Source organism: Scardinius erythrophthalmus (assembly GCF_964197995.2).
Source record: "Scardinius erythrophthalmus genome assembly, chromosome: 5".
NCBI lineage: Eukaryota > Metazoa > Chordata > Actinopteri > Cypriniformes > Leuciscidae > Scardinius > Scardinius erythrophthalmus.
The window spans coordinates 10278760-10300874 of record NC_138225.1 but is presented as its reverse complement, the minus strand read 5'-3'; the positions used below and the strand labels follow the sequence as shown (position 1 = coordinate 10300874).

General features: G+C 39.2%; 1 protein-coding gene across 1 annotated transcript; it reads right to left on the bottom strand.

The window, feature by feature from the left end:
• Positions 1 to 11120: 11120 nt before the first annotated feature.
• hspb8 (heat shock protein b8) lies at positions 11121 to 19054 on the bottom strand. The gene is made up of 3 exons (XM_081365349.1): positions 18098 to 19054; positions 16342 to 16405; positions 11121 to 12432 (listed from the first exon to the last, which is right to left on the bottom strand). Exons 1-3 carry the CDS (start codon positions 18486 to 18488, stop codon positions 12237 to 12239), a joined length of 651 nt encoding a protein of 216 aa, XP_081221475.1. The 5' UTR covers positions 18489 to 19054; the 3' UTR covers positions 11121 to 12236.
• Between the last annotated feature and the right edge of the window lie 3061 nt (positions 19055 to 22115).

Below are 22115 nucleotides of genomic sequence, written 5' to 3'. Positions count from 1 at the left end.
AGCCATTTTTGAAAACATCGATCGAATCAATTGCTCAATTACAAAGATAGTGCTGCCACCTACTGGTGGTTTTAGTTTCACATTTAAACATCATTTCGATTTTTATTAATCATTTCATATTTCTATATTAAAAAAATCATGTCACTTAAGAGCTGCATTAAACAGTTTGTGTAAATATACCTAAATGTCACTTCAGATGCAGCTTCTGTGCCACCTATACACTGCAGATGAATTTAGTTGATACTGATTTCATGTTTTTACTCAGCTTTATAAATTAGTATAATTTGTAAATAGTTTTTGTTGTATTATCTGTATTTAGTGTATCAGTTAAATGCTGTTACAATAATTTAGATCCTTATTGTTTTATGCCACATAAACAACATTTATAACGACACTGTCTCCTTAGCTTCTTTTTCAAAAGGGTAGCTTTGAATTTCTTTTAATTATGATTAGCTTGTACACTGCCAAACAATAGTTTGAAAGCAGCTTAGGAGGAATACTGTAACTTTATGGTTTAAAAAAAAACAGCATCTTATAATACTCCCTCTAGAATACATCAAAATACTCCGTAAGCAAATACAAACGTGTACATGTTCGCTTCATTGCTTTAAAAAATGAGCACACAGGTGGCAAATAAAAGCACACCACAGGAGCACAAAGGACATTTGTTTAGTCTATCCTTGGAGAAGCCTCACGCTACTCTGTTTCATCGCAAAAGGAATGCGTACAACTACTGATTACGCAACTAAAATGTTAAACAGACCATCTGGAAGAATGGTTTAAGAGCACTGCTGGAGTTGTTTAAAAACGCATGGTGCAAATATCACGACAGCAGCAGCACTACTTATAATCGGATAACAGCATTCCTTGTATTACTGTTGCCATGCTATCTAATAACAATTCACATCACTGAATACATGAGAACACTCAAAAGGAACCTGCCTGTACATGCTTAAACACATAAAGATAATAAATGCAAAGCTCTGGCACTCATTCGACATTGTACATTCCCATGATACATTAGGCTCTCTGCAGATCAGCGCGTTTTACTTTACTATTTAAGGCATGTAGTTATAGGAAGAGATGGCACTGCTCTGGCCCACTTCACAGGAGTAATTGTGTTTCAAACGACAGGCTCTGTGTCTCATTCATTACATCTGCGTCTATTATGTAAAGCCACTGGGAGAAACACAGAGCCGTGCTGAACTCCTCAGCAAGACTAAAGAGCATCCTTCACTCTTTAGCCACGAGACTCTACAGTCAGTCTCAACGCAAGAGAAGGGAAGTGGGAAAGGGTGATGCCCTTATCACAGGTGATGCTGTCAGTGTCATTAATTTGCTCTGTTTCCATGTCCATTAAGAGTAATTGGAGTACTTTAGGCCGAGGATCAAGACAGATGTGTATGCTCCTATGGAGCTTGGACCGTGTGCCATGGGAGAAAAAGTCCACACTAATCACATCAGAGTTTAAAAGAAAGGTAGTAAAGATTTTGAAAGAAACTGAAAAAAAAAAACTTTTGAACTGACTCAACAAAAAGTAGCCTAAGTTCTGTCATGACAACTCTTGGAGTGTTTTAGCCTGACTACGTCAGACTTCGTACTTCCCCTCAATTTCAGTTCGCTTCTGTACTCAGTCTGAGATAGCGACCTATCTCCCAGTTTTCCTCCGGCCTCAAAACAGCCGGCCAATCAACGAACAGAGGGCGGGCTGACAGCCGTGACGTAGACGCTAAGATTGTACCGTGGATGCGTAGATTTACTTCACATAATCTGCAAGTCGTTCACAGCCATGTTCACTCCGGTATTTCGCTCGATGGTTTTGTTTTCGCATCATACATGTGTTTACAGTGGAAGTTCGATGCGGCTGAGCCGGCGCATAACACACGTCATAACCAAACGTTATGTGATTGGCTTAAGGGTAACCAATGATTTTAAACTTCAGACAAGTACTGGACTTGCTACTGCCAATACAAACATGCTGTTGTGAGCAAGTAAGACATGCTGCTGATGTACATGAATTACCCATAGCAGATCTCTACAGGTGGAGCTGGGAAGGTGGAGGGCTTCTAAAAGTGCGCTGCATGCATTTTGCGTAAGAACATTGTTTTGGTTGTGATTCAGCTCTGCATGACTGTGCGGATGTATGCTGCCAATTAAACAACATTCACTAACTACTAGGCGGCTTAATAACCAGTTAAGACGGAAAGGACCTCAAGCTGTCACGTTATGTGTAGGACAAAGCTCATGGAGACGAGGAATACATAGAAATAACATTTAATAACCAAACTCTCAGGGGAAACATCAAACGCTCACACTTACAATGACAGACAAAGACTGAAGGAGAACACAAGGTATAAATACACAGGGACTAACAAGATGAGGTGACTGACAATGCACAGGTAATAGACATGACTAATTAGAACAATCATGGAACACTAGGACACAGACAGGACTGAACCAAAAACACAATGAAGGGGGGTAACACAGATCATACATGTAACACAAGCTAAAGGCGGGCGTACACGGTGCGAGTTCGGACCAGGATCGGACACTCGGGAGGTCGTGAGATATTGCACACGTTGCGAGTCAGTTTAACTGATAATCGCGTCAAAGCAGCTGGTACACGGCACGACTGTCCTGCACGAATTTTATCCCGAGCCGGCAGCAATCACGTGAGCTTTCGCGCTAAACACAGAGACCGTCAATGTTGCATGCAGGCAAAGCTTCAGATAGAAAAAAATGACAGAAATGTGAGTGCAAATGATTTGTTGTAAAGCAGAGAACAGTAGGCTAGCCATTCCTTTCAACATAAAAACGAGAGAGAGAGAGAGAGGTGTGTGTGTGTGTGTGTGTGTGTGTGTGTGACAGTGTATGCGCACGCTGTATGGTTGCTGCCACTGAGGTATAGCCCCACGTGGTTGTGTATGATTAGCAATAGGGGACAGCTGGTGAAAATCGGGCCGACTCCCCGAATTTTTTAAACATGTTTAAAAATGATCGGGAGGTCGGGGAGGTGCTCATAACGTGTTCGGCTCGGCTCGTAATTCCTCTCACACGCTGCGAGCCGCGACCATCACCGATTCCACTCGATTTCTCTCGAGTGAAAAAAATCATCTGCGAGCTCGTAAAAACGCCAAAAATCGCACCGTGTACGCCCGCCTTAAGCTAATAGCTCAAGATGTAACAGTAGCTGCCTACCCATAATAGATATGGTAGGCTACTTCCTTGAAAATAACCATAATTAAATGACTTTTCAAAATAGATACTTTACAGCGAACTGTTACACAGCTAGGCTGCACATGGCAATTTCTCTGTGCAATAAAATACATTACTCGAGATTTAGCATGCAGCATGTCAACCTTTCCCGGAGCAACTGTTCCTTATACAGATACAACGAGACACTCGAGTGACGTACGTGCGCAATTCTCCAATTTCCCGCGAAAACCATCCCGTCAGGTCTAAAGTATACTTATTATAATAGGCTTCCCATAGTGAATCGGGGTAAGACAAAATCACGTTTTGGAAGAAGGATTGATGAAGTATTGACTTATTTAAATGTTTTTAATTTTGAAAAAAAAAAAAAAAAAAACGAAAGAAAGTTATTTGTGTGCCTTTAACTTATTAACATTCCACACACTTATTAGCCTATGCTTGTTACATAAACCGTGCTACCTTCTCTTCTTGTCCCAGATAATTTAGTTTCAGGTGAAGTGACTCCAACACATCCTCAGCACAGCTCCCTCTGACTGAACTGTAGACTCTACGGGTCAGTGGTTCCTGTCTGCGATGAAATCTCTCCCAAAATATCTCACATTGATTTAAACGGTTTGTGAACCACACATGGTCCAGAATCTAAAGAGATATCGCTCTGAACTGTCATTTTCACTGTTTTTGTTTGAAAGAAGATGATTCGTCAGTCCATCAAAATAATAATGAATTATATACACAGTTAAAATTAATATTTATATAGCAATGATGCATTAAATTGATCAAAAATGACAGGAAAGACATATTTTACAAACGTTTTCTATGTCAAATAAATGCAGTCCTTTTAAAGCAATACTCCACCGTCTTTTCATATTAAACTATGTTATTCCCTTAACTAAGATGAGTTGATACATACCTCTCTCGTCTCAGTGCGTGCACTCAATCGCTCTGGCGCGCGGCGAAACTTTGTTCACTCAGTTCATTCAATACGGGCCAAGCAGAGAAGCTACCAAACACCTCCACGGTTTCCCTATTTAAACACAGTTACTCGCGTAGTGTAACTCGACCTAGGACGGTGACACAAAACAAAACGTTGCGCTTTTCTAAGCGTGTAAAATGGATAACTATATTGTATGGCGGAATACCATAGCAAGTGCTTGTAAGCACTTCGTCTTGGCGGAGTAATATCTTCACCAGAGGGAGCGGGGGCCGGTGAGAGGATTTTTCACGAGTGAAGATATTACTCCGCCAAGTCGAAGTGCTCATAAGCACTTGCTATGGTGTTCCGCCATACAATATAGTTATCCATTTTACACGCTTAGAAAAGCGCAACGTTTTGTTTTGTTTCACCGTCCTAGGTCGAGTTACACCACGCGAGTAACTGTGTTTAAATAGGGAAACTGTGGAGGTGTTTGGTAGCTTCTCTGCTTGGCCCGTATTGAATGAACTGAGTGAACAAAGTTTCGCCGCGCGCCAGAGCGATTGAGTGCACGCACTGAGACGAGAGAGGTATGTATCAACTCATCTTAGTTAAGGGAATAACATAGTTTAATATGAAAAGACGGTGGAGTATTCCTTTAAACTTTCTATTCATCAAAGAATCCTGAAGAAAAAAAAAATGTATTTCCACAAAAATATTACTTTAATATGAATAAAAAATGATTCATTGTTTTCAACATTGATAATAATAAGAAATGTTTTGAGCACTAAATCAGCATATTAGAATGAAGGGGGATTCTGAGGGATCATGTGACACTTAAGCCTGGAGTAATGATGCTGAAAATTCAGCTTTGACACCACAGGTATAAATTACATTTTAAAATATATTTAAAAGGAAAAAAGTTATTTTAAATTGTAATTTTATTTCACAATATTACTGTTTTACTGTGTTTTTGATCAAATAAATGTTTTTTTTTTTTCAAAAACATCTTACCAACCCCAAACTTTTGAACTTCTTTTACTATATATATATATATATATATATATATATATATATATATATATATATATATATATATATATATATATATATATATGTATGTATAAAAGAAACAGCAGTCTTCAACATAAAGTCTTGCAGTGCGACAGCAGCCTAATGTTGTCCGTTTGGTCTCCAGTGGTAACAAGACAATTTAAAAAACCAGTCTGAACCTGTCAGGGCCACTGTATTTGAAGCCATGCTGGATGGATTATTAGCACAGCTGTGTATTACAGATATTGCTCAGGTCATGCTGTGTAGGCTTAAAATAACAAGCATCTTAATACTGAAGTTTGAAATAGCAGTGAAATAGTGAAATAATATTCTATTATATATTTTTTAAATTACAGTATATTGCACATCAGGGACAGACTCCAATATTCCGAATATTAAATAGAACCTGAACATAACAATAAACTGTTGAGCAAATGTAATTGTGCAGTCAGCAGTACACCTACAGTCGGCACTGAGATTAATAAGGGTGAGTTGGCTGCACTGGGCCCATTAAAGCAAGGTACCCTGTGCACTCATTCATTCTGAATCCAGGAAATAAAGTTAACAAGCACTTAGACACCTTCACAACCTCTATATAGACACCTCAACACTTTAATAGTTTCTACAACACTATTAACAATCAGTTCAATAAAATCTCTTTGCCTGTCAGAGGCTAAGCAGGACTTGGAACTGTTAGTTCTCATCAAACAGCTATTTGTTGCTTCCCCTTTAGATCTATAAATATCCTTAATTAGCGTCTCCCATAGAGCCCTTCCACCCCTCCGGTAGCAGATTGAACTACCTAGCCATCACTTCATCCCTACATTCTCTTCTGGTAGCATCATGGTTACTGCTTAGTAAGTGCTAAAAACCTGCAAGGACGCTATATAAACAGCGTCTGCAATGTCCACTGGCCACATTTGTCTTTGCTTTCAATCTCTACAGCATCTCTTTTTGTCTAGTTAGTACGTCTTTAATCGTACTGTGGCTGGACCTTCCAAAAAAAAAATCAATCTTCCTTAGAATTTTCAATTTTGTCACTATGGCGGATGCTATCAAGTCACCATCCAGGCCTCAATATTGTGATGAGGTACCTTGGAATCCCCTGAGCTACAGATGGCCCAGTGTAATCTTTAACCAACATTACGGCTTGCCTCCGTTATTGGACTCCCGAGACTTCAGCTGGATCGAAGGCATCTTCAGGAGGCTGGGGACGTCGTCTTGGCCCGGGTACTTGCGCACACCCGTGTTCGCTCCCTTTACTCAGGCCCCAGGACAGCACATCTCTAAACTGCACAGGGAGATGAGTGGAGGGGTGTCGGAAGTGGTTGGTGAGATGAGCAAGTGGAAAATTAGCTTGGATGTCAATCACTTCGCTCCCTCTGAGGTTGCGGTCAAAATAAAGGACGGATTTTTGGAAATTGCAGGTATGGGTGAAAAAGTGTACTATTCAATATATATATATATATATATATTGAATAGTATTGAATATTGAATAGTATATATGCTATATTGAATAGTATATATATATATATATATATATATATATATATATATATATATATATATATATATATATATATATATATGTTTATATGAATATATATGTTTATATGAATAGTATATATGTTTGTTTGTTTATTTATTTATTTATTTAAATTTCACCTTTCCAACAGAATTCAATGTCAGATAACACATTTTACATTTAATTAGTCAACAAAACAGAATAAGCCTGGAGATATTGTACATTTTATAATTTATGAATGTTTTTTGAATATAATTTTTATATATATATATTTAATATGATATACAAAATATATTATGCTCTTATTTGAGCTAATCAATCTCAATAATTTTGTGTTAATATATTTGGTCCAAAGGAAATCATGAAGAAAGACAAGATGAGCACGGCTACATTGCTAGATATTTTACAAGAAAATACAAGTAAGTGTTAACATGCACACTACGCTATATCTGAACCACTGTTCAAAAAAAGTTTTTACATTATTATTACATTTCAAAATAGCTGTTTTTTATTTTAATATACTTTTAAGCGTATTTTATTCATGTGATGTTAAGCTGAATTTTCAGCATCATTACTCCAGTCTTCAGTGTCACGTGATCCTTCAGAAATCATTCTAATATGCTGATTTCTGCTCAAGAAAAAGTTCTTATTATCAATGCTGAAAACAGTTGTGCTGCTTAATATTTTTGACAACCGTGATACATTTATTTTCTGGATTCTTTGATGAATAAACAAGCATTTATTTGAATTTTTATAACATTATAAAATGTATTTACTGTCACATTTGATCAATTTAATATGAATTAATTGCTGAATAAAAGTATTAATTTATTTAAAAACAAAACATTAACTCAATGTCTATTTTATTCTGGTTTAGCATATAATATTTCACTGGGCAATTGTGTCAAACTGTCACAAAGCTGTCTATATCAAAGCAAATTTATAGCTTTTTTTCTCACCACTGCCTAAGACTTCCAGGTGGGGTTGATGCTGAAAATCTCCAGTCGTTTCTGTCTGCCGATGGGATCCTTACAGTGGAAGCACCATTACCCAGCATTCCCATCCCTGCTGATGTCATTATCCCTATCCAGGTATTGATTGGTTCTGACAGCCGTTTAATCTTTAATTATGCAGTCCGAACTTATTCACTAACTGAAGCTCAAAATTAGGCACTCAGTGTTCTGGGTGGCATGCATTGCACTTGTTTATAAGTTATTAAATGTGTCATCTGTATATTTAAGTGGTGCTTTCTGTCATTCATAGTGAAGTGGCACAATAATTGTCACTATTGAAAACTTTTCTAGGTAAATCCAAGGTTGAACACTAGCCATTCATTCTCCAGTACTTAATTGGTCTTGCATAATAGGTAGACATCGCAGGTAGAGTAACTGTCTCTCAGGTGCTGTATTTTAGCCAGTCTAATGTTAAAAAGCTGACAGCTATTTGCATTTGCTGGAAAAAGTAGGGAAAAAAGGGCATCTCAAAACTTATTATTTCAGTTGTTTTGTTGTATTATATTATTGCAGAGAATGTGGTCATCATGCTTTAAAAATTGCAGATATTGTTTACCCATTGCATGTCTTATTCAACTTGCCGCCATAACAGGCTGCGAAACAAAATATTTTTTTTACATTACTGCAAAAAAGATTTCAGAAATAATTAGAGGTATACGATTCTACAATGCCCCATAAACATCAAATGCCAAAGTCGAAGTCAGTTTATAAATTAATCACCCTGCAATTCCAATTACCAGGCTCATAATTGTTCTAATAACCAACAAAGAGATTAAATGCAAGCTCTTATTTTCCCGCAGGGGACATATTGGCCTTTCTTCACTACCCAGAAAATTAATATTTTTTGTGTACAGTGAACCTGGCACTTTAGGGTCTTGATTTGGCATTTAAGCACTTGACTTAATTTGAAAACTGTTTCACGTTTGTCACAGGTTGAGATGGAGGCACAAACCGTGGGAGGAAAACAACAAGAGCCTCAAGACGCCATTGAAGCCGAGGCTAAACCGGAATCATTTGAGGGAGAAACTCCCGAGCCCTCTGTCTCAACTGAGCATCCTGAGGGCGAACGTGACCAGCAGACTGTATCTGATGTAGATCCATCTAGAGAACCACAACCCCAGTCCATCACAGAAGCTGCACCTGGTGCCTTTGAGCCTGGAAGAGAGCAGGTTGGAGAACCCAGCGATGGCACAGAGAAAGACAAAGAAGGTGCTATTCAAGAGGCGGTTGAGGGCATCGAGCGAGACACGGAGGAAGTCCATGAGTCTGCAGACAAGCCTCAGGCTCCAGAGACTCCAGACACCATCACCTCCGAGCAAGGAGAGCAGGCAGAGGTCACGCAGCCTCTGGAAATGGAGGGTGAAGAAGGATATACAGACCCTGCTGTGACAGAAGATGAGCAACCAACCTTGGGGCAAACCCAGGAGGTGTTCAACCCCCAGCTGGAGCTCCAAAAGAAAATGGATGTAGAGAAGATTTAGGCTACAGAAAAACAACATCCCCAGCTCTTTCCTTAAGCTACGTCTAATCCAGATACATTTGAAAATGGCATTTTCTTTGTCCATACTACTGTTTTCAAGCATTTCCCAAAGTTTATTGTCCACATTGAACCATCAGAAATGCTAAAATGACCTTACTGCGCATGCATAATACATAAAAAGCTTACTGAGATGATACCAGACATAAAGTTCTCAGGCTATTCTGGCGCGATAATTGTATTAACCACTTACTGGCGCATCCAAGTCGCACTCAATAGCCATTACATGGTCTAAAACACGATTGCCCTCGTGTTTTGCCGCAGGACAGCAAGTACATTTTCTGTCATCTTTCCAGGAATGTAATATGAAGATTGTACAAAGTCACATTGTTCTTAAGCAACACTGTGAAAGTGAATACAGTTCCACATAGCAGGCACATACCGGTATAAACATAGATGTATACACTGCCCGGCCAAGTCTCTGCTTGGATTGAAATAGGCAAATGCTTAAGAGTCTATGATTGGATGATTATTGCAGTGATTATTATGTTACTAGCATGTCATATGTTTGGCAACTGTTCCCTAATTGATGGAGTGTGTAGCTTTTCATTTTTTAAACAACCATGTAGGAAGACACATCATGGCCATATTCTAGGATGACAATGTCAAGATTCATCAGGCTCAGATTGTGAAACAGTGGTTGAAGAATCATTTTCACACATGAATTGGCACCTCTGAGTCCAGACCTGAAATTCACTGAAAGTCTTTGGGATGTGCTGGAGGAGACTTTACAGAGTGCTGGACTCTTGACCAAAAAATGATGCACCTCTTGATCATTTTTTGGTCAAGTTCTTCTATTGACAACACATTTGCTTATTTAAATCCATTTTTTTTTTTTGTCAGGCAGTGTATATTGGTACAACATGTGTCACATGACTTTACATGCGTTGTCATTTTCGAATACCTCCGGTGTTTTCAAATGCATCACTTTGGGAGAGCGTCTTCGATAAGCTTTGTTTTCGCAAGACACACTGTCTCAGTGTAACCGGAAGGCCAAAGAAAAAAAAAATGTTTTCAAATGTATCTGGATGAATGTAGATATAGCTTTAGCCTCTTAATTCCCATAGATGTTTTTGAGTGTACTGTAACATGCATCCTCTTAGCACTAATAAAGACCTGAGCACAATTGTGTGAAGCTTCTTGTTGTGCTTTACAATAACAAGAATGATTAATCAGGGAAAGCTGAGAAATGTTCAAACTTAGGTGACAGACGGAAATCTGTCACATTGGCACCTAGTTGACTTTGCAGAGAATTTTACATGAATCATTTATGCAGTGAATATGGTTGCACATTACATCCCTTGAGTTTTAGTAAATATCGTATAATTCTCATCTAACTCGGGTGGTTAAGATGCCAGCTCCTCTTGAGCACTGGAATATTCATGATTCATTAACCTCAAACTCTGAAAATTAGACAACGAGAGAGCTCGGATCAATTTAAAGAGAAAAATCCAATGGGCAACACATCAGTTAATCAGCAGTGGAGGACCGTTTTCTTCAATATTTTCTCTCCACATCCTCGTGGAGGAGATTGAAAGTGAGCCAAAGCGTTCGGAATAATCTCCACACTAATCTGTCACCCAATTACCGCAACCGTGCAGAGACAACTCCCATGGAGTCGTTCCCATAAGCACACAGCCAATCTGCCATCCGAACACCCAGATGTGATCGAGGACAGAGGATTGTGAGACAGAGACAACCGAAGGAGAGAACGATGCTCGATTTATTACTCGAAAACATCCGAAGGTTATACAAGTGGGATAAGCAAACAGGTGTAAAGCTGAGAAATAATATCAGTTCTATCTGTAATGCAGCCCAATTATTAACTTGATTGAGATTTGCAGAGAGGAGTAATAAAAGGCTTGCTTTCGTAAAATCATTTATTATAAAAACGCATAGCATACATCCCTAAACAAAAAGAAAAAAGAACACCCACAAATAAGAAAGAAAGAAGACACAATAAACAGCACTTGAGAAAAAGCTCTAGCATTCAGGCCCAGTTTCCAGAGAAGACCTTCATATAAATAGTCCAATGTGACAAAAATTCAGATTATTCAAACAGGGCCTTCATTCGAACTCAGGGACAAAACAAGATTAGGTTTAAATGAGGGACAGAAAGTCCATAAAAACATTCAATTTCAACATCAAAGCTTGATTTCACATCCAATGTGTCTGAATGGAATTTAAAACTCAACTCAAGCACACATCGCATTCTCAGTGTCACCTTACTTGATGAGATCGGCATGGCGGAGCAACAGTTTAAAGAGAATCGTAATTTACCAAGCAAATTAGATAAAAGGATAGGCAAATGAAAATTAAGAGATTATTTACTCACCCTCATGTCATTTCAAACCTGTATGACTTTCTACTGGGGAACACAAAAGAAGATATTTAAAAAAAAAGCTCTGAAGAACTTTTTTTTTTTTTTGTCTATACAATTTAAGTCAAAGGGGTTTAAAACAGCATTGGATCATATTGAAACTATTGTATTTTCTTCAAATATCTTTTTTTGTTTTCCACAGAGTAAAGGTTTGGGACAACATGTTGGAGAATAAGAGATGAATTTTGGGTGAAAAATCCATTTAATTGTTGACATTTGAAGGGAACTCTATCGCCCCCTTTAGGACTGAGAGGAATGCAGGTTAAGTATATACAATGAGACGTGCCATTACAATGTTGACCGTGCATTCGCATCTACGTACATTTTTCCATGCCTATTTCCAGCCATACAGAAATTGGGCCTGGTCTCATCCCATTTCACACCTTTTCCTTCTCACTTGACCGGTAGCTCTATCACATTTGTTTGTCTTCATTGATATAGTAACTGAAAGCTTCTGGTATTTGATCCAACCATGTACTATTTAATTTATAAACTATTCACTGGCAGATTAATGACTTTTGATTTAAGTAATTTTTTGAATCCGATGAATCTAGATTTTAACACTGGCTTGGAACAAATACCATAGGAACGCAAACACCAGTTCACTCCCTGACATCAAAGACTGGAGCTGAAGCCATGCTGGGTTCCTGCGGTCTGGCCTCAGGTTCTTCCATGGGTTCTGCGGGCATTTCGTTGCTGTAGAGGTAGTATGGAGGGGTCTGTCGGGCTTCAATGATGAGAACACCTTCCGGAGACAGAGAGGCGAACACAGTGACTGGGTCCACATCAGATGGGATTCTGCGAAAGAAGAGAGAGTTCAGAACGATGTCCATTTTCCACCAGTAGAAATAAAGGTTCTACAACTGGATTTTTGCCGACATGTCTGGATCCCCAAAAAATCTTTCAGTGAACCATTTTAGAGTGATGAACATTTTAATAATCTAAAGAACCTTTGTTTCCGCTAAATAACCTTTTGTGCAATGGAAAGGTTCCATGAATGTTTAAGTTTCTTCATAGATGCCAATAAAGAGCCCTTATTTTTCTTGGTGTACCCCCCGACACACAAAAGCAGCTTTTGAAAAAATGTTTAATTAGATTAGGCATTTTTAAAGGGAGAGGTCACCCAAAAATGAAAATTATCCCATGATTTACTCACCCTCAAGCCATCCTAGGTGTATATGACTATCATCTTTCAAACTAACACAATCGGAGTTATATTAAAAAATGTTCTGGCTCTTCAAGCTTTATAATGGCAGTGGTAATTTTCATTTTTGGTTGAACTATCCCTTTAAATGTGGTTGTACATTGATACATATTTGATATATTTAAATGCACACCATATTTTGCAACTTAAAAAGTGCTTTTTGATTGTACCTTAGGCTACAGCTGCACTGAAACAAAGCTTGAAACCAAATGTTAAATAAGAACTTGACAATGGTCAGTTTAATATTAACATCTACATGTACACAGAATTGTCTGAACATAACCCAGATTAACTGAGGTCTAACTCAAGTCTTTAGGTTAATATTAACCCAGAATGGGAATCATCATGGAAATTGCAAACACTATGCCCTATACTCCGTATATTCTCATTATGGTTTAATTTTCAACAAACTTCATTTTCTCTGTGGCAGCTTGTGGCTAGAAGATAATTCTCAATGCATTTTGTGGTTTTCATTTTAATGTTCTGCCTGCCATCACTTGCAATGAGAAAGAGAGAGAGAGAGAGAGAGCGAGGGAGCCCTGCTCCAGGTGCTGGCTCAGAAATAGAATCTGTTCCCAATTATTACAAATCGCCTCCTGATGCAAAGTTTATCACCAGAAATTTCTATCTACAGACTAGTCTAATCATCCAGCAGGCAGACTGACTGCAGCTGTTCTAATGAGAGGAGTTCTCACTGTCTGTTTGAATGTGATGCCTTTAAGGCTGGATTAACATAAATTCATATCTGCTCTACAGAGAAAGGGTGGAACTTGTTTTAAACATGAATGGATGGTGATATCATGCAAAGCTACTTCCTGCTGGTCTTCTACGACAAAAGTCTTAGGGTGGGGGAACTTTTTAGGGCCGCTTTAGAGATTCGAGAGACGAATGCTGTGTTTGGATAATGCTAGATAAAATAATTGTACTATGAATTCTCACAATCAGCAATATTGTAACCTGTAGTTCTATGTCTGTTTAGCTTCATTGTGTTTTTATTCTGTTCCCTGTTCTGCTTTGCCTGAGTTCTGTTCCCTAGTTAGTTTTCTTGGTTATTCATTAGCTCTACACCTCTTCTGTTTTACCTTGATTACCCTGTCTGTGTATTAAGCCCTTCATTTCTTAATTTTAAATGTAATTACATTTTTAATGTAAGGAAGTACAATTTAAGCAAAATTCTTCATATACCTAATACACTACTGTTCAAAAGTTAAGGGTCAGCAATACTTTTTTAAAATTCTTATGCTCTCCAAAGCTGAATTTCTATGATCAAAAATACAGTAAAAACAATATTATTGTGAAATATTATTACAATTGTAAATAACTGTTTTCTATTTTAAAGGTGAACTAAGTAACTTTTTTACCTTAACCGAACAGCTTCGGAGTCATTGGAATAGTTATATGACTTTTTTCGGGTTGAATGGTGGTCGTCTCGCACCCCCCAAGCGCCTGTGAGCAACTTTGGGCCGGTTTTCGGCAGGTTTATTTGGGTATCGCGTCATATCAGGTCTCGCGATGTAACGAATTGCTTTACGGCAAAAAAATCGGCTAAAATTCTGTCATTATTACGCTGTTCGAACCCGAATGAAGAAGACGTTTTAAAGATGTCGTTGATCTATAGCCTCTGGTATCTGAGAGTCGCCAACGAGTTTTTCGACAGTGTTGTCAAATATCTATTCCGAAGCTGTAGGGGGAGCTCTATAGAGAAACCTGCGAGCAAAAAGCGAGAATACAGCGAAGAAATTCCCGAAACTGCATAGCCCTGCTTTAATATATATAGAATGTATTTATTCCTCTGATTTCATCATTACTCTAGTCTTCAGTGCCACAATCATTCTGAAATCATTCTAATATTTGGTGCTCAGTGAAAATTTCTAGTTATTATCAATACTGAAAACACTGTTTTTGTGGAAACTGTGATGCATATTTTCTCAGGTTACTTTGATAAATAGAAAGTTCAAAAGAACAGCATGTATTTTAAATAGAAATCTTTTGTAATGTTATAAATGTCTTTACTGTCACTTTTGATCGATTTAATACATCCTTGCTGAATAAAACAAATCTTACTGAACCCAAATCTGGAAATGCTTCCTCCACAAGGAATTTGGCTAGAAGAACAACGTAATGTTATTGACACCTATGATACTTTAAAATGCTACCTAGTTAGTTAGCTCACTAAGATTTTCTGTACTGTTTTATTTTTATGAATGTTGAGAAAGAGTGTGAGAGAACACAACAGAGAGAGATAAAGAGAGAGAGAGTGTGTCCCTGAGCTTTGTCAGTCATCATGGCCAAATAAGGCTGGAAGGTTTCACACTTGTTGCCAAGCATCTGCTGAGTTTATATAAACCTTAGCATGTAGCCGACTGCAGTAGCCTGACACTATTCAATTAGCACAGCAATGTTATAGCCGTCCTGCGCTGTGACTCAGACATCACAGCTCTGCTACTGAGGAGCAAATGGCAGAGATTGAGATTTCATTCAATAGCTGAAAGCTATTAATAAAAAAGCTCAATGTAATTTATGCGTGGCCTGTAACTTCTATATGTGTGTGTTCTTAGCTGTTTAGCAGAATGCTAATGTTCAACTGATGGAATTTCACACAATCAACATGGCCTGTCAACATCAAATTAGCTAAGTAGTTTACATTGGATGTAGAAGAAAGACTTAGCTAGTTAAAACACTGAAGCTGAGGAAGCTTTCACTATTAATCATACCCATCGTTCAAAAGTTAAGGGTCGGTAAGATTTCTTAATATTTTTGAAAGGACCCTCTTATGCTCAAAGCTGCATTTATTTGATCAAAAATACAGTAAAAACAAAAAGAAAATAACTACAGTAAAATAAATAATGTTTAATGTAATTTAATCCTGTGATGGCAAAGCTGATTTTTCAGCATCTATTACTCTTCAGTGTCACACGATCCTTCAGAAATCATTATATGCTGATCTGATGCTTAAGAAACATTTCTTATTATTATCATAGCTTAATATTTATGTGGAAACTGTGATTCAAGGTTTTATTTTAGTTTATAAAAGTCTTTACTGTTTTTTGTGTTCAATTTTTTCCCTTGCTGAATAAAAGTTTTTTCTTGGATATTACTGACTCCAAACATTTGAACAATAGTGTAAAAAGTGCTGGATTTGTTCAATAATTAAACTCTCTTTCTTTCTTAGTCTATTTCTGTGTGTCTCTGTCAGAGAAACAGCATGTTGACAGGAAAAAAATCAAATCACTATGTATCTTAATTACTGCAGACATCGGAGCCGCGTGATATGTTGTCTATTTTATCTCTATAACTTTGATTCTTTTCCTCTGCCTCTACCATCCAATTTGACTCTCTGAAGAGCAAGAAGAAAGCAGAGAGGTTGGGGCGGGTGGAGGAGTAGGAATGCTTTGTGTTGCTTTAATAACTCAGAGTGACATTCCTCTGGAAGCTGCTTCATCATTCTAGAAGGTTCCAAATCAAAAGCCCCCGGAAACTTTTGATACAATCATCATACTTACTGAATTTTCTTCGTGAAGTTTTTGGTAACAATTCCGCCCTCGTCTTGCTTTTCCTCGTGTTTCCCTGGTGAAAAGACAAAGGCAGTTGTTAACGCAGAGATCGATACGACCATACAACACTTGTGAACAAGAACTTATTTCGAAAAAGATGTTGCTTTAAACACAACATCAACAGATTTCTTGAAGTGAATCCCCGCACTGGTTGCTCACAGAAGTGTAACCTTTGCCACACTGACATAAAATTAGACATCAGATTCGGAATTAGTATTATTAGTATCAGATTTTCTAGCCATGGCAAATAAGTTTTCTTCTTCTTTTTTTTTCACATTTTACAGACATTGCAAAGGCAACACTATATTTAATTTTGTAGTATTTCAAACCAAGAAAGCCTGTTTAAAAGCCTCTTGGCCTCATTCTCTGCAGCTGTTGGTCACTAAATGCCAGTCATGCCATATTGTGTCTCAGCGCGGCCAACATATCTACAATATAACCGGCTCTTTAAATAACACTTTGAGCACAAAGACATTTCAACATTTCTAATCAACAACTCAACCATTTAAAATATACTGGGACGCAAGAACATTTTGAGAGCAAAATCTATCCACATATATAGACATTTACCCACTGACATACTGTGCAATGGCCTTTCCCTATTTAACAAAGACATTCAAACATGGCTGTGGCATTTGTTTGACAATGCTTTACTTCAGGGCAACGTTGAACTTAAATGTTTTGCTGATTTTGGTGGTCCAAAACTGGTCATCAGAATCTGAGTTCAGTGAAAAGGCCTTTAGTAAAACAGTGCGTAGGGTAGTTCACTTTCATATCTCTATGTGACACTTTTAGAATGAGGTTATGTGAAGTTAAGTCTCGCTGTCCCCACCCTCCTCCCACTGTGACTGAGTGACCCAGCTGGAATACCAGCACAGTGTTTATATTAATCCCTGCACACCAGGCCTTTGCTCTCTCCTGAACTCTGAACTTCTGTCCTGCCATCACAGTCAACAAAATGTATTTCTGGAGCAGGCAGCAACTGGCCTTCGACTTTTCCGCATTATGGATACACAATTTCAGTTTTTACAAAAGAACTTTAGTGATTAAAGAGAAAAGTATGGGACTATTTCAGTGTGTTTAATGTAAGTGGTCATCAAGGGATCTCAGCAGGTGGCTAATTACAAGTGATTAGCTGATAATGTGCAAGTCATACTCAAAGGCCTTCCATTCTCAAACTGCAGCGGAGAAACAGCGGCAGAGATTTATTGAACATGGGGTCCAAAAGGCCATATTTAAAATAGGATATTGAAGCAATTAAAATGGGACATAAAAATACTAAAAAATCAAGTCAATTTTGAGAAATAAACAAATTCATATTAAATGATCTGTGTGCTAGGCCTATATGAAATAAGAAAATACATAAATACAAATACAAATACAAATACATACATACTTGGCAGAAATATTTGTTATTTATTATTTTGTAAGAAAAGGCCTTTTTAATGTAGGAATAATGACAAAAAAAAAACTACCAAGGTAATACATTAAAAAAAAGTTGCATATGTTTCATAGTAATTGAAATGCATATGACGAACTGTTTAATGCTCCTCTATTTAGGATAAAATCGTCTGGTAAATGCACAAATGTAAATTATATTCCATTCAACGTTATTCCATGATTCATTATTATAGGCTATAAAGGTTATTAACTTTGTGTTCTCATAATAACTCATCCTTCTCTATGATTAGAAGTGTTTTCTCACCTGACACCTCTATAAAACCGTCTTTAGTTTTGACATTAAGCTCCTCAGGTTTGAAGCTGTGCACGTTCACGCACACTTTCCACGGCTCGTCTGGGTTGGTCGGGGGCGCGCTGGATCGGCGAGGGCTCTCGCTGTACATGGAGCTGAAGCCCTGCGGCGAGCCCATGCTCGTCCGCGGGAAGCCCGTGCGCAACGAGCCCGACCACGGCGCGTCGAGGCGGGCGCTCAGCCGAGGTCTCGCCCAGCCGGGCCATTCCATCGATAACTCGTCGGGAAAGGGTGACAGTCCAAAGTCATCTTCCATAAAGCGAGATGCGAGTGACTGTTCCCGGAACGGATCCCGTGGAATCCTCTGTCGGTTGCCCATAGTGTAGTAATCCCCTTCTGCCATTGTGAAACTTGGAAAAAGTGAGTTTAGACAACTTTTCCTGTTCAGAACGTCGCGTTGCTGTCAGATTTCCGAATAGGATAAAATATTAAAAAGAGCGCAAAACAAATTTTGTCTTTTTTTGGTTTTTTTTCGCAACAAAAGCGCAAAAACTCTCCAGGCGCGTGATTACGCACCGAAGTTTAAGCCAACCACTGTACTCATGTATGAGTTCTAGAAGTTTACTGACGATGTAGTGCTCTTTCACCGGTTTATATGTGATTTGCCGGTCTATAAAGTCCAGAAAGTGCTCGGTAGCACACGACAGCTGACTGAAGACCCTCCCTATCCAAGTTTAGACCCCGGGCTGTGACTGGCTCCACCGGACAGCGACTGGTCCAATCTCACCCACCCCCAGATGACTCATTCACTTCATAATAGAACACTACTCACTCCTCAAGGCCGGAGAGGAGTCACACACTCATAAGAACAACACTAATAACGTTCTAAACACGAAATGTGACGAAATACAACATAGGCATGCGGTAGGCCTATCTCCTTTTCCTTCTTCAAACGAGTCCTCCTTGCATACGTCATGTAGGGGAAAGTAGGCTACGTAAGATGAGCGAGAAAAAACATGCACGCAGTTATATTTTAGGATGTCTTATATCATTTGAAATGTATTAGCCATGCCTTAGGCCTACTTAAAATGTATTTAATTGTATTATAAGAAACAAAATATAAACATTTATTTGACTTTTCAAACAGATTTTCTTTTAGCAAGTATAAATTATTATATAGAATATAATAAGTACGTAATTTTAGATATTTTTAAATATAAAAGTTTTGAAAGTTTTTTCATTTTTACTGTATAATGTTAGACAAAAACATTTCGATCACTTCATGGTTTCCATAGAAATAGGGCCATATGTCATGTACTTTCACTTTCATGCACTTTGATTATGTGCTCTTCTCAGTCACAAAATGGGCACTTCCTGTTTTTTTTGGTCAAATAAAAATCAAGCACACCTCTCTATGTGGCCTAGCTTACCCTCTGAGTCCAAAGAGGAAGATGAAGAGACGATGAAAGTATAAATAAGGAAATACTTTAATCAAAATAAACAAAAGCAAATATCCATAAAGCAATGTAACAGTGAGCACTAAAACTCAGTCAACACCAGACAACTGAACAAAAGGAACTGAAGGGTATAAATACACACATGATAATGCTCTGAATGCAAACAGGTGAACTAATTAATGAATAACCATGGATACTAATGATGGTGGGAAACAAAGGACAAAGAAAACAGGATGTCCAACAAAAAGTCCTTGAAAATTAAAACCAAACACAATAAAAGTGTGAGAGAACGCCCAGTAACGGTTCGACCAAGCGATTGGGGGCCGGGGGTTCTGGAGGAGGACGCAGAGCTGGTGAAGGGCTGGAAATCGGCAGGAGGGCAGACGAGAGGAACTAGGGAGGAGTGGATGGTGGCAGAATCCAGGGAGGAGTCAATGGCGGTGACAGCCCACGGCGGAGTTGATGGAGCCTTGGCAGAGTAGACCAGGGTGTAGATGGAGAGCTGAAGTGGGTGAACGACTCTGATGACTTAGAAGACCATGGCGAAGCCACTGCAACGAGCGATGGAGGTGGAGCCAAGGAGCCCGAGGACTGCGCTGATGACATGCAGACTGAGGAAAGAGGAGGAGCATGCGGGAAGGAGGAGCCCGGTGAAGCAGCAGGGGTGGAGGGACTAAGCGTAGCTGATGACACACAAGTCCATGGCGACTGACCAGGGTGGAGCCAGTGGGACGTGGGAACCCGGAGGAGGCAGAAGGACGATGGTTCTGGGTGAAGCTGAGGGAGGGAGGAGCCAAGGCGGAGCTGGTGAGTCGACAGGCAGAGGTGGAGTGAATAGCTCAGAAGCTGAAGGCAGAGCTATGGGAACCTCTTGCCTAGACTGTGCTGGCGACCGGAGGACCCGAGGTAGATCCACACTTGAGTGGGGTAATAGGAGACGTCAGGGCTGAAGAGCTGGATTGTGAAGTGGTGGTGGGAGAGGGAGGCTGGGCGGGTGCTCTGCAGGTAACAGTAATTCAGAATTGGGCAGAAACAACAATGACGAATACACAGTGGACTCTGAACTAGGCAAGATCATTGATGACGAAGACACAGGAAATTCTGAGCTGGGTGGGATCAGCATCAAAGGGAGATAAAAGGAGACTTCCTCTGCTAAACTTCCCAAACAACTACACTCCACGCTGGGATGGTGGGCGGGGAACTTCTCCATACTCCACCAGGCATTCCACAGCGATACACAGTGGTGCCGGCTCACACACCTGGTCAGATTCTTCATAGGGCTCAGGCTCCAGGGCGATTGTTGGCACTGTCCTTTTTTCAGGTTCTGGCTCTCTCATCGTGGCAGGCTTGAGCTCTGTCTTTGGCGGGCTCTGGCTGAATGTCCGTGTTAGTGGATGATGGCTGGCTGGGCTCTGGAATTGGTGACGTGATGATGGATGTTGGGTGGAGCTAGACGGTCGCGCTTTTCTCCTCTTCAGCGTTTCCCAACTCAAAGAACCATCCATCCACCGAGAGAGCAAAGTTGATGTACTTTGCTAGACTCCAACAGTGATCCCCACTGGGCATGAGGAAGCCCGTACCAAAAACCTTGCATGAGTGTGAGGTCATACCACGTCACCTGGTGGCAGATGTCAGTGAACTCCTCCACACAATCCTCTAAACATCGGCCACCTTGGAAAATAAAAAGAACTCATCCACGTAGTTCCAGCCAGTTTCACAGTGCCACATTGATGGCAGCAATTTTCATCTTTCTTCTCATTTTTGGGTCTGGTGTCCTTTAACGCGTAGCGTCCAAAGAGGAAGATGAGGAGACGATGAACGTACAAATACTTTAATTAAAATAAACAAAAGCAGATATCCAGGCATAATAAAGCAACGTAACAGTGAGCACTAAAACTCAATAAACACCAGAAAACTGAACAAAAGGAACTGAAGGGTATAAATACACACGATAATGATCTGAATGCAAACAGGTGAACTAATAACCATGGATACTAATGATGGTGGGAAACTAAGGACAAAGGAAACAGTCCTTGTCCTTGAAAATGAAAACCAAACACCAGAGCTGAATCCAAAATCGACCCCTAAACCCTTAATCACTATTCCCTACAGTACGTTAGTCCACTAATACAGTTCACTTAAAGGAGTGAATGAAAACGAGTGAGCGAATTCAGACAACCGTTGAGCGCACTCGATAACGTCTACTATGGTTTCGGACACCACCACAATTGACTGTCCCTTCAAATAATGCCCTATTTGAGGGTATAGGGGGCAATTTCCGATTCAGCCAATGGAAGTGTGACAAGACCCATCTTACACCACCCTCCATTTTTTTACTATGCAAATCACGAACACAAGGATATAATTTGAATGTGAATAAAGAGAGTGCAATTTTAAAGAAACAAAATATTGAGTGAATTAATTAGATGAATAATTTATTTAGAACTCTTTGAATATCATTACAGATTCAGACCACAGAGAACTAGCCATTAATTTGAAGAGCAAGGGAGACATTGATACTCTTGTGCACATAGACAGCACTGTATATACATAGTAGAATTGGGTAATATGAG

Coding starts and splice junctions, on each gene's coding strand:
- hspb8 (XM_081365349.1), bottom strand. CDS start 18,488: ATGGCAGAAGGGGATTACTACACTATGGGCAACCGACAGAGGATTCCA. Junction 16,406..18,097: donor CGGTTTTATAGAGGTGTCAG/GTGAGAAAACAC, acceptor TCTTTTCACCAG/GGAAACACGAGGAAAAGCAA. Junction 12,433..16,341: donor AACTTCACGAAGAAAATTCA/GTAAGTATGATG, acceptor CTTCTTTCGCAG/AATCCCATCTGATGTGGACC.